Genomic DNA, 13,425 nt, shown 5'->3' on the forward strand with positions numbered 1-13,425 from the left:
GATTGGTTCCTCAAATCAGGCCGAGTGTGGGGGCCAAGAACTACTAGCATGACAACAGCTCTCTGACTGGCTCCTGGGCAGGTAGCAGGCAGCGTGATGGGCTCCCAGGCGGGTAGAGAGCCGTGTGTGTACGCGCGCGAATAGACGGTGGTCACCAGTGGAATGAATCTCCTGAGGAAGTGGTGGATGCGAGTACAGTGACATTTGGACAAGTACATGAACAGGACAAGTTTAGAGGGACATGGACATGGGAGCAGGCAGGTGGGACTTGTTTAGTTTGGGAATTGTGGTCAGCATGGAGCAGATGGATCGAATGGTCTGTTTCGGAGCTGTACAACTTGTGACACTAAAATAGATGGGACAGGAAATTCCAAAGGAAAAATAGTTTTACAAATGGATGTGAATAAGTGAGATGAATAGGCTGAAGTTTGGCAGATGGTGTTTAACATACGTGAGAGGTTTATGCATCTTGGTTGCAAGAACAGAAAGGCAACTTATTATCCAAACCGAAAGCCTTCACTGCTTCAGTGCAGTGGGGTCTGGGTGTTGTTGCACATGAATTACAGCAGGTAATACAGAAGGGCAAACGAAATGCTGGCATTTAATGTGGAAGGATAGCAGAGTCTCAAAGCAGGAGAGTGTAGTTCTGACTGCAGCTGGAGTACTGTATGCAGCTTTGCTCCCCTTACTTGAGATGGGGTTGTAGGTGCATTGGAGGATCACTACAGTGATTCCAGAGACAAGGGGATGGCCTTACAAAGAGAGGTTGAACAAATTAAGCCTACACTCTCTGGTGTTTAAAAGAATGAGGCAACCTAATTAAGGTATACGAGATACTGAAGGGAAATGACAAAGCAGACATACAGAGGATAGAGGTCATAGTTTTCAGATAAGGGGTAACAGATTTACAAGAGATAAGGAAGAATTTTTCCCAGAGGGTGATGAATCTGTACAATTCACTCCTCCCCAGTGTAGTGGATGCTGGGACACTGGGTAGATTAAAGGAGGAAAAAGACAGATTTTGAGTTGAAGGATTATGGAGAGCGGGCAGCAAAATGAATCAAGGCCAAGGTGCGATCAGTTACAACCGTATTCCATGGCAGAGCAGGATTGAGGGGCTGAATGGCCTACTTCTGCTTCTAGTTTGCCAACTGCCCTGGGTCTTCAGAAAAGAATTGAAGGGGACTCAGCAAGGAGGAAGGTAGATGATCAGAAGGATTCAGAAGCAGTAGATAAACAGCTAACTGAATCCTGTGGGCTGGGCACATTGGAATTGTATTTCCCTCAACCAAAAACACCCACATTGTCTTCATTTGTCTGCATATCTGACTAAAGGGTACAGCTCAAGTTACACAGTTGTAAAGTTATGTTTTGTTCGTATGTCATTAGAACTAGTTTGTTCACAGTAAACAGTAGTTTCTTGGTGAGTGCAAAAGCCAGAAGTGTTCTGTTCACCGGGGTTTGCCAGCCAAGTATACTGAGCATAGTCAGCAATTTCATTAAACCTTTAACTTTTGTGGCAACCCCAGGTTTGTTGGCAATGGGGCACATTATCCCAAGCGGATTTTAACAAACTGCTTTGCAAACTCTCCCTGTTCCCAACTCCTCCCCGGACACATCAGTTTTCCATCACTCTCAAGAATACTCCCTCCATTTCTCTGGCCCACACACTAACCTCAGCCACCCAGAAGCATCACCATGCCCAACTCCCCACCCTTCCCCTGGCAGATGCTCGCTATCCTCCATCAGCCTTTGTCACACTCACTCGCTCATGTTTAGGGTCAGGGTCAGATCGTCATCCTTCGAAAACAGCAAGATGAGGAAGTGGTACCGGGTTTGCCCCTGTTTGATTGGCGGATCCAAACTGATCTGTAAGAAAAGGCAACCAATCAGCTTCAAACCTAACCCTATGCTTCACTGTCTTGGGAGGGTTTCATGGAGGACAGTGTCAAGAGAGCTTTGTGCTGTATTTGAATGGGGGGGGTTAGAAACATTGTAGAGGGAGCGTTACTCTGTGTCTAACTCCATGCTGTCCCTGGGAGTGTTTGATGGGCGGGCAGGGAGAAAAGTGCGCTCAGGGAGCTGTCGTGGGGGGGTGGGGACGACATTGTATAGGGAGCGTTACTCTGTATCTAACTCCATGCTGTCCCTGGGGGTGCTCAGGACGGTTCACAAAGTAGTCATTACCACGTGAGCCCTGACAAAGAAGGAGGAACGTGTATGTTTCTCCATGTCTTCTGTGCTACAAAGGGCGAAACCAGGTCTCAGCAACATTTTGCTTCTTCATCGAGTGTCAATGTCTGCCTTTTCTTTGAAAAAAACATGCATTTATCCTGTGTATCTAACCCCGTGCTGTCCCTCGGAGTATTTGAATGTGTGTGTAGTGCGGGGGGACGACATTGTATAGGGAGCGTTACTCTGTATCTAACTCCATGCTGTCCCTGGAAGTGTTTGATGGGCGGGCAGGGAGAAAAGAGTGCTCAGGGAGCTTTCCTGTGTATCTAACCCCGTGCTGTCCCTGGGAGTATTTGAATGTGTGTGTAGTGCGGGGTGGGGGAGAAGAAACGACGACATTGTATAGGGAGCGTTACTCTGTATCTAACTCCATGCTGTCCCTGGGAGTGTTTGTTGGGCGGGCAGGGAGAAAGAGTGCTGAGGGAGCTTTTCTGTGTATCTAACCACGTGCTGTCCCTGGGAGTGTTTGACGGGGCGGGGGGGGGTGCTTTCCTGTGTATCTAACCCTGCGCTGTTCTTACCACGAAGAACATCTGCCGGTGGTCCTTGTGGGGCAGAAGGAAGAGGCGGAGGACAGTGGTGTACGGGATTTTGTAGTCAAATGTTTTGCCGTGGAGATGCAGGAACGCTGGGTAGATGCGAATATCGTAGCGGCCCCTTGGCGTGAGGCACTGCAACTCTCGGAAGATGCAGAGGGCGTCTCCGGTGGCCTGGATAATGTCGGCCTTCGAGAGGACGTTCTGGGAGAAAGCCTGGAAAAAGAAGTGGCATGTCACAAAGATCAGGGAATTCTCCAAAGACAGTGCAGCTTGAATTAACCAGCAATGATAACCTTAATGCAAACACTAGAGTAGCAGAGGGAGGGTCTTTGGTGGGAGGATGGTTGGGATAGGAATCCATGGATTGACCGGCCTGTTGTACCTCCACCGGATCCATGCCGTCCTCCTGGGAAGGCGGGACATAGAATCGGACTTCCATCAAGGAAACCTCGGCATCGTCGTTCTGGTGAAACTCCAGGGTCACCTCGTTCTTTCCTGTGGTGCACTGCGAGACGTTGGACAGGGGGATTTCGAAGGCTGATTGCTCACCAATGTCAAACGAAAGCAACTGCCCTGTGGAAACAGCAGGGAGAAAGAACAGTGAGGAAACCTACTGGCAACAGATTGCCAGGACGGTTCACAAAGTAGTCACTACCACATCAGCCCTGACAAAGGAGGAGGAACGTGTGTGTTTCTCCATGTTTTCTGTGCTACAAAGGGCTAAACCAGGTCTCAGCAACATTTTGCTTCTTCATCGAGTGTCAATGTCTGCCTTTTCTTTGAAAAAAAACATGCATTTAACTAGGTTCTTTAAAGCCCTCGTGGTGAATAGATCTAGGAAACGAACTACAGCTGCCCAGCGACAAAGTCACTATTAAAGAAAGTGAGAACCACTCAGGAAGTCAGGTGGTGTGCAGGTTTCAGAAGAAAGGGTCTGTAATAGCATAAGTGCAGTAAATTGTCATCTCTGGAGTAGTCACGGATGGGAAATTGACCCGAAGTGCTTCAAACTGAACTCCAGAAGGAGAAAGCTGCCAAAGACGCTAAGTTAAAGTTCAGGTACATAGTTCCTTGAAAGAGGATTGGGTGATGAAGGCAGCATCTGCCACGCTTGCCTTTATTGGTCACAGCACAGAGTACGGGAGGTGGGACGTCAATTTGCAGCTGTACAGGCTGTAGGTCTGCCACTCTGTACAGTCCTGGTCACTTACTATTCCAAGGATATTATTAAATTGGGGAGGGTGCAGAAAAGCTCTACGAGAACGTGACTGGGAATGGAGGATGTGTGTTATAGGGAGAGGCTTAATAGGCTGGGACCTTTTACCCCCAGAGTGTAGCATGCTGAGGGGTGACCTTACAGGGGTTTATATGGATACGGTGAGAAGCAGTTCCCTAGGATAGGGGAGTCCAAAACTAGGAGGGGTATATTTTTAAGGGGAGAGTGGAAAAACTGAGAAGGGATCTGAGAGGTGACTTTTTCACACAGAGGGTGGTGCGTACATGGAATGAACTGTCAGAGGAAGAGGTAGCTGTAGGCACAGTGAAAACATTTTTAAAAAATGTTGGACAGGTACATGAATAGGAAAGGTTGAGAGAGATATGGGCCTAAAGCAGGCAAATGGGACTAGTTCAGCTTGGGAAAGCGGGTCAGCATGGACAAGATAGATTGAAGGGTCAGTTTCCATGATGGGTGACTCTATAACCCACATTAAATGATATGTACAGTATTAGCACTGTGTGTGTAGTTCTCAGGACAAGATGTGAACTGAAGAGTGACTGTAAAAAGATGCTAAGAAGCAACTGATATCAACAAGCAACTTTCAAGCAGACACAAGCTGAGCCTTCACTGAGGTTTGGGTATTTGGAATGTTGTCGATGTGAAGAAAAGTTTTAAAATTTTATTTCTGATACCTATAAACCAGGTTTCAATAATTCCCAGATTGTGTCGTCCTCTGTAAGCCCTGTGCGATGCTCCCTCAGCACTGACACTCCCTTAGCAGTGACTCTCCGACAGTGCGGTGCTCCTTCAGCGCCGACCCTCCCTCAGGACTAATTCAAGATTGCAAGACACAAAGGATGACGCACTCACCGTTAAATCGAGCTGTCCCCCAGTTCCAGCCCTTCACACACATCTCCTTCTCCTGCAGTTCCACCTGGTAATGGGACTTGAAGTAATCTGCCATTTTGTCAAAATCCTGCCAGCGAAATCACAAGGTATTAGGACTGGACTCTACTCTAGCATCTCCTCATGCCTGGCTGGACAATTAACTGAATCACTGCAAAACGGAGATTTAAAAAATGACCACTTAAGAGATTTAACAGACTGAAAGTGACGACGCAAGTAGATAGGGTGGTAAAGAGGGCATATGGTGCGCTTGCTTTATTGGTTGGGGAACTGAGTACAAGAGTCAGGATGTCACATTGCAGCTTTATAAAGCTTTGTTTAAGCCACACTTGAGGGTATTGCATTCAAGTCTGGTCACCACATTACAGGAAGGATGTGGAAGCTTTGGAGAGGTTTAGCCGGATGCTGCCTGGATTAGAGGGAATGAAAAATAGGCAGAAGCTAGAAATACTCGGGTTGTTTTCTATGGAGCAGCGCAGGCTGAGGGGAGACTTGTTAGAAGTCAATAAAATTATGAGATCAACAGACATGAATGACAGTCTGAAGCTCTCACCCAGAGTTGAAATGTCTAACACGAGGGGTGTAGGGATTTAAGGTTAAAGGTGGAAAAGTTCAAAGGAGTTGTGAAGGCAAGGGTTTTTTTTCACACACAGGAGGAGGAGAAGTCTGGAACGTGCTGCTGGGGTGGTGTTGGAGGCAGATACAAAAACCGTATTAAAGGGATTTTTAGATAAGCACATGAACATGTAAGGAATGGAGGGGCATGGACCAAGAGCAGGCAGATGGGATTAATTTCATTTGGCATCATGTTCGACACAACATCATGGGCCAAAAGGCCTGTTACTGTGCTGTACAGTTATATGTTTTATGTTCTAAGTGTAACAGAGAGATAATCTGCGAGAGGAAGTGCAAGTCGGAGAGAGAGGAGTTAAGTTAAATAAAGCAAATTACTCCAGATACCGAAATCTGTACTGAAAACAAATGCTGGAGATCACAACAAGTCAGGCAGCATCCATGGCGAGAGAGCACGCTAACACTGAGTCAAAATGACTCTTCAAAGCTGACATGAAATCACGTCGAATTGAAATATGAGGTTGCTCTGTCTCCACGGATGCTGGCTGACCTGCTATGATCATATAACACGGCAGGCCGAGCAACATCAGAGGAGCAGGAAAGCTGCTGGATGAACACAGCAGGACAAGCAGCATCAGAGGAGCAGGAAAGCTGCTGGATGAACACAGCAGGCCGAGCAGCATCAGAGGAGCAGGAAAGCTGCTGGATGAACACAGCAGGACAAGCAGCATAAGAGGAGCAGGAAAGCTGCTGGATGAACACAGCAGGACAAGCAGCATCAGAGGAGCAGGAAAGCTGCTGGATGAACACAGCAGGACAAGCAGCATCAGAGGAGCAGGAAAGCTGCTGGATGAACACAGCAGGCCAAGCAGCATCAGAGCAGGAAAGTTTGACATTTTGGGTCGGGACACTTCGGGTGAAAGTCAGCAGGTTTGATGGCACAGAGTTAACTTCAAGTCCAGCAACACTCCTGAGGAGTTGTTTATGTTGGCAGGAAGAACTGAAAAGTAGAGTCTGATGTAAACAGAGGGCACAAACTGTCATGGGATCTAGGATTCTAATGCACGAGTCTCCAACAACTTGCAGGTACAGCTTGTGACTAAAAATAAGACTATTAGTATGCTATCATTTACTGCACGACGAGCTAAACAGAATCTAAGGATGTCACACGACAGTTATTCGGGGCAAACGGTGAGACCACATTTCAAACACTATGTGCCTTTCGTTCTCTTCTTTTAAAGGGACGTTTTGAGTACATTGGAGGTGGCTCAGAGGAGACTGGCTGACAGGATAGCAGAATGAGTGCAAACTACTCTACTTTGAAACATCAACTCTGTTTCTCTCTCTACAGACGCTGCTGGGACCTGCTGAGCTTCTCCAGCATTCTCTGTCTTTAGTTCAGGATCTGCACTTCAGAGCATATGCACGAGAGTGGGACAGAAGATATCGACCAGCAAATACAGATGGCTATTTGCTGGGAGCACCGTGCACAGTTCCGACCTCCGTATCCCTCAGTTAGGCCCTCACTGGGAGCACCGTGCACAGTTCCGGTCTCTATATCCCTCAGTTAGACCCACACTGGGAGCACCGTGCACAGTTCCTGTCTCTATATCCCTCAGTCAGACCCACACTGGGAGCACCGTGCACAGTTCCTTTCTCTATATCCCTCAGTTAGACCCACACTGGGAGCACCGTGCACAGTTCCTGTCTCTATATCCCTCAGTCAGACCCACACTGGGAGCACCGTGCACAGTTCCAGTCTCTATATCCCTCAGTTGGCTAACACTTTGTGGAAGTGTGGGATACCGTGCACCTACTCATGTGCGTGGTTAAGGGAGGGAGTGGGGCAGATGGAGCAGGACAAGAGGAGATCAGCTCTAAGATCAGCAAGCACAGGGATAGATGCGATGGGTTGAGTGGCGTGACTGCAGACAGGAAAACAAGTTGTCAAGACAGAATTCAAGAGCTCTCCTGACCAGAGGTGATTGGGTGGCGGGGAGAAAGAGGGGCCAGGAGGGAGATTCTCCTTCCCAACAGCCTCAGGCTTGGTCTGTCTTTCCACACTCACCCCTTCCCGGAATCCATCAAACTTGCAGAGGTTGCCATTCTTTAGCTGGAGCCTGATGCCATAACCCCTGGCAACACGCCGCCACACTCCATCACTGACATCCGAGGCTTGGACACTGTCCACTTTCCCGGTCTTACTGTTCTTGAAGACAATTGTCTGACGGCTCAGACGCAGGCGTCCATCGATCTGCACAGGGTTGTGGGTAGGAACAGCTCACAGGTTACAACACAATCCCTGACAGAACTCCCTCCTCACCCTCACCACCAGGGACTCAGACTTCAGGCAGGGCAGTGAAGGTGGTATTCGGTACGCTGGCCTTTACTGTTCCATGAATCAAGCGAGTATACCGATTGGGAGGTTATGTTACAGCTGTACAGTGAGCCTACTTTTGCAATACTGCATTCAATTCTGGGCTCCCTGCTATAGGAAGGATGGTGTGAAACTCGAAAGGGTTCAGAAACAATCTGCAAGGATATTGCTGGGTTTGGAAGGTTTGAGCTCCTGGGAGAGGCGGAATAGGCTGGGGCTATTTTCCCTGTACTGTTGGAGGCTGAGGGTGACCATATAGAGGTTTATAAAATCATCAGGGGTATCGACAGGGTAAATAGCCAAGGTCTTTTCCCCATGACGGGGGGGGGGGGGGGGGGTCCTAAACTAGAGGAGCATAGGTTTAAGGTGGGAGGGGAAAGATTTAAAAGGGGCCTAAGGGGCAACTTTTTTTTTGCACAGAGTGGCACAGGTATGGAACGAGCTGCCAGAGGAAGTGGAGGAGGCCGGTACAATGACAACATTTAAAAGGCATCTGGATGGGTCTATGAATAGGAAGGGTTTAAAGGGGTATGGGCCAAATACTGGCAAATGGGACTAGATTGATTTAGGACATCTGGTCCCCGTGGACAAGTTGTACCAAAGGGTCTGTTTCTATGCTGTACATCTCTATGACTTCAGGTCACGTGCAGCTTCTCTGGGAGGGTTTTCCATCGAGCACAAAGGCTCAGGGGGAGATGCTCACTATCATGAGGGGTCTCCCCTGGAGTGGGGTAGGGTGCAGAGAGGAGACTATGGGACAGAGATCAGGAAGTGGTCATTATGCAAATTTCCAGCTCAGCCACTCACCACCCCAAGGACAGATGTGACCCCAACCCCCATTCAAACGGAGATGATGACCTAGTGGTGGTATCATGAGCCAACTAATCCAGAGATCTGGAGTCAAATCAGCAGCAGATGGTGGTTCATCCGGTTCTCTAGTCTCCTTCAGGGAAAGAAATCTGCTATCGTCACCTGGTCTGGCCTAGACACACAGCAACGTGGCTGACTCTCAACGGTTAGGATCAGGCAAGAAATGCTGACACAGCTAATCATGCCCACATCCCATCAACGAATCCAAAAAATATCTAAGATCATACCAAGGCCACCCCCCAGGTGGATATCACCCAGACAGTGTATCTTCCACCACCTCATCCCACCAAAGACAGGCATTCACTTCTGCACAGTCCTGACGTTGAGATTTCCTCTCCAGCCACGACCCAACCCCCCCTTACCATCTTGCGAGTACATACCATTGTTCCTTTCAACTCCTGGTAGATGTCATTGTATTCGAGGATGTCAGAGCTCGCCATGTTGCCCTATACGGGAAAGGACCCCACCTCGTATCAGCAGCTATACGGTCAGGCTGCCAGCAGGGCTGCAAAGGGGACAGAGCAGCAGCAGCAGCAGCAGGCACTGGGCAGTAGCTACAACCTGCTCCTTTCACAGGTGACCCTTTGCCCAAGGGCCCCCCTGCTCTAAATCAAAGGCCTGTTTGACTCTCTCCGACTGGGCACCCAACTACAAATGGTCTTTCTCCGTCTGGGATCTAAGTACCTGGGCAAGCCCCTGCTCCAAAACACTGGGTTCCCAGTCTCCCCGGAGACCTCCTCCTGTTCCTGCTGGGCCTGGTGAACCCCCTCTGGCCCTGGGGGAAGGGGGCCTGCTGAGACCCCCTCTGGCCCTGGAGGGGGGGGGTGGAAGAAGGGGCCTGCTGAGACGCCCTCACCTGGGGGGGGGGGAAAGAAGGGGCCTGATGACCCCCTCTCACCTGGGGGGAGGGGCCTAGTGACCCCCCTCTCACCTGGGGGGAGGGGCCTAGTGACCCCCTCTGGCCCTGGGGGGGGGGGAAGAAGGGGCCTGATGACCCCCTCTCACCTGGGGGGAGGGGCCTAGTGACCCCCCCTCTCACCTGGGGGAACGGGCCTAGTGACCCCCGCTCTGGCCCTGGGGGAGGGGTCTAGTGACCCCCCTCTCACCTGGGGGAGGGGCCTAGTGACCCCCCTCTCACCTGGGGGGAGGGGCCTAGTGACCCCCCTCTCACCTGGGGGGAGGGGCCTAGTGACCCCCCTCTCACCTGGGGGGAGGGGCCTAGTGACCCCCCTCTCACCTGGGGGGAGGGGCCTAGTGACCCCCCTCTCACCTGGGGGGAGGGGCCTAGTGACCCCCCTCTCACCTGGGGGAGGGGCCTAGTGACCCCCCCTCTCACCTGGGGGGGAGGGGCCTAGTGACCCCCCCTCTCACCTGGGGGGAGGGGCCTAGTGACCCCCCTCTCACCTGGGGGGAGGGGCCTAGTGACCCCCTCTCACCTGGGGGGAGGGGCCTAGTGACCCCCCCTCTCACCTGGGGGGAGGGGCCTAGTGACCCCCCTCTCACCTGGGGGGAGGGGCCTAGTGACCCCCCCTCTCACCTAGGGGAGGGGCCTAATGACCCCCGCTCTGGCCCTGGGGGAGGGGCCTAGTGACCCCGCAGCCGTTTGTCCTCTTCTCCCCCTCAGCTGCCCCCTACCCCCCGACCCGGACCCGGACCCGGACCCGGACCCGGACGATGCGGGAGGAGACGCTGCCACTCGGCCCGGAGCTGATGCGCGCCCGCTTCTACCCGCCAGCACCACGTGAGCGCCAAGAGCAGAACGGAACCGGAAACCGCCGACCTCCCGGCCGTAAACACGATGGAGGGGGTCACGTCAGCGCCGGACCGGAACCGGAAACGAATGCCCGAGGCTCATCCAACAATAAATACGTTGGGGTCACAGAAGCACCGCCCCAGACCGGAAGCGGAAATCGGAGGGTGGGTTCAGACACGGTTGAGCGTTTATAAAAAGTTTTTTTTCGGTATATTTTATCTCTTTTTCTCTCTCTCTCCCCCTCTGGCTCCTTCTGTTCATTTAAAGTGGAACTAGAAGCCGGAGCAGTCCCTCTGGTTTATTTTTCTCTTCATGACCTTCCTTCCCGCGCTCAGGTTTGGAGGGGTCAGAGGTCAGGTACAATGTCAGAATTTTATTTAAAAATTAATAAACAAGAAAAAAAAACAAATTAATGATCATAAATAACAGTAAATAATAAACAATAACGTTGTAAATGACCAAAGATGACGAATAACAGTAGACAATAACAAATGTACAATGAATGATTAAAATAAACAAAAAAAGAATAAATATTGATTCATAATTTTAAATAATAGATAATGAACAAACAATAACCAAAAATAAACATATAGCAAATCGTGAGATAGTCATTAATAGTAAATAATAAACAGTAAATATAAATAACAACGGTAAACATTAATAAAAAATATACAGTAAATAGTGTATTATATACAAATATTAATAAACACTAAGAAATAAATACTCAGTGAATAACATACAATAACAATTCTAAATAATTAATAGTAAAATGAAGAATGAATAACTATTGAGTATATAAAATATGGGAAATAAATAATTATAATAAACCATTCAATAAATGCAGAGTAAATAATGATCAACGATAATAAACTGTGAACAAAAAAATAGTAATATAATAATGGTAAATAATACCTGTGAATAATTAATTGAAATGACAATCGCGCTAAATAATAAATTACTAAATAAACAAATAATAGAGTCCTACAGCTGTACAGTACAGAAACAGACCCTTCGCTCCAACCCATACATGCTGACCAGATATCCTAAATTAATCTAGTCCCATTTGCCAGTATTTGGCCCATAGCCCTCCAAACCCTTCCTATTCATGTAACTATCCAGATGCCTTTTAAATGTTGTGAGAGATTAGAAATGTTGTTTCTGCAGATAATGATGAATGGTGTGGTCTTGCAAAAGAGGACCATTACATAAATAGTCACAAGATTTTGTAGCAGAAGTTTATTATTAACCAACGATTAGGTTTTGCAAAGGCGGCAGTTAGCACGACCACCTGCATAACTTGTCCTTTCCAGTCTAACCCAATAAGGAAAGAATAAACAGGGGGATGGGGTTTTAGGCCGGCAGAAAAGGGGAACAATAAACAAGGGCGGCCCGATAGGATGGAGAATGATAGGATAAGATTGGACCAATGGGACCAGGGAGGTGTGATTCCGCAACTTGTAAACTGTGTAAGAATGCTTCACATGCTTTGTAGTGTGCGCCTGTATAGCATGATCGCACAGAATAAAATTGTTCTTGTTTCCAAGGCTTTGTCTCAGGCTGAGTTTGTGAGCAAGTTTTGGTTCTCACAATGTTTTAATTGTACCAGCTTCCACCACTTCCTCTGGCAGCTCATTCCATACACACACCACTCTCTGCACGAAAAAGTTGACCATTAGGTCCCTTTTAAATCTTTGCCCTCTCACCTTAAACTAATGCCCTCTGGTTTTGGACTCCCCTATCCTGGGGAAAAGATCTTGACTGTTCGCCCTATCCATGCCCCTCATGATTTTATAAACCTCTATAAGGTCACCCCCTCAGCCTCTGATGCTCCAGTGGAAAACACCCCAGCCTGTTCAGCCTCTCCCTACAGCTTAAACCCTCAAACCACAGCAACATCCTTGTGAAACTTTTCTGAACTCTTTCACATTTAACAATATCCTTCCGATAGCAAGGAGACCAGAAATAAGGACAGTATTCCAAAAATGGCCTAACTGACAATCTGTAAAGACAACCAACAACGTGACCTCCAAACTCCGAGACTCAACACACTGACCAATAAAGGCAAGTGTACTAAACATCTTCTTCACTATCCTGTCTATTTGCAACTCTAGGTACTATGAACCTGCACTGCAAGGTCTCTTTGTTTGGCAACATTCCCCAGGACCTTACTATTAACCCTGTAAGTCCTTCCCTATTGAACAATGCTAAACAACAATAAGTATTTATAATAATGAACAATAAATGTAAACGAAAACAGTATGAACATCCTAAATTTTAAATAATGGCTAACAATACAGATGTGGTAAATTCTAGTAAAGGATAAACAAATACATGGTAGACAATAAATATAAAAAAACTAAATGTTAAATAACAATAAATAATATGCAAGAAATGAATGACAAATAATGTTAAACTACACAAAATAAATATGCAATAATAAATAATTATGAATAATAACAAATATTTAACACTATTAAACAAGTATCTAATAATAATTATTACCAACAATAAGTAATAGACAATAAATAATAATAATTATGTTGAATGACAAACAACAAACATTAACTTAATAGAAAATAATGATGAAGTGACGCGTGTTGTAAATTACGTTCCCTCTCTGGGAGCATGGACTTCATAGTCAGACCCTCACATAAGTGAGTTCTACTCCACAGAACCCTTCTCTTCCTACGTTGACTCAATTTTTCTCCCCTTGTCCAGCCCCTTGCCACTTACATCCGCAATTCCTCTGACCTTTATGTCAGTTTCGGAATTTCTAGTTTGCATGCTCCAGCTGCCTCCTCTTTCCAATGGACGTGCAATCCTTCTACACATCCACACCCCGGTGGTCTCAGGGTTCTCCGCTTCTTGGAGAAAAGGCCTAAACCGTCCCCACCCACCAACACCCTCCATTGCTTGTCCTCACCCTCAACAACTCTTTCAACTCCTCTCATTT

General features: G+C 47.9%; 1 protein-coding gene across 1 annotated transcript in view; it reads right to left on the reverse strand.

Moving 5' to 3' along the window:
* Nucleotides 1–10,064, reverse strand: part of LOC125449509 (FACT complex subunit SSRP1-like) — a 31,011-nt gene extending 20,947 nt beyond the window's left edge. The window contains exons 1-6 of the mRNA XM_059642755.1: nt 9,100–10,064; nt 7,541–7,726; nt 4,864–4,969; nt 3,157–3,347; nt 2,757–2,987; nt 1,766–1,869 (exon numbers count right to left, since the gene is read on the reverse strand). Coding sequence (XP_059498738.1) covers nt 1,766–1,869; nt 2,757–2,987; nt 3,157–3,347; nt 4,864–4,969; nt 7,541–7,726; nt 9,100–9,159 — 878 coding nt within the window. The 5' untranslated portion in view covers nt 9,160–10,064. The remainder of the gene's footprint in view (nt 1–1,765; nt 1,870–2,756; nt 2,988–3,156; nt 3,348–4,863; nt 4,970–7,540; nt 7,727–9,099) is intronic.
* Between the last annotated feature and the right edge of the window lie 3,361 nt (nt 10,065–13,425).

Source organism: Stegostoma tigrinum, chromosome 46, assembly GCF_030684315.1.
Source record: "Stegostoma tigrinum isolate sSteTig4 chromosome 46, sSteTig4.hap1, whole genome shotgun sequence".
Classification (NCBI taxonomy): domain Eukaryota; kingdom Metazoa; phylum Chordata; class Chondrichthyes; order Orectolobiformes; family Stegostomatidae; genus Stegostoma; species Stegostoma tigrinum.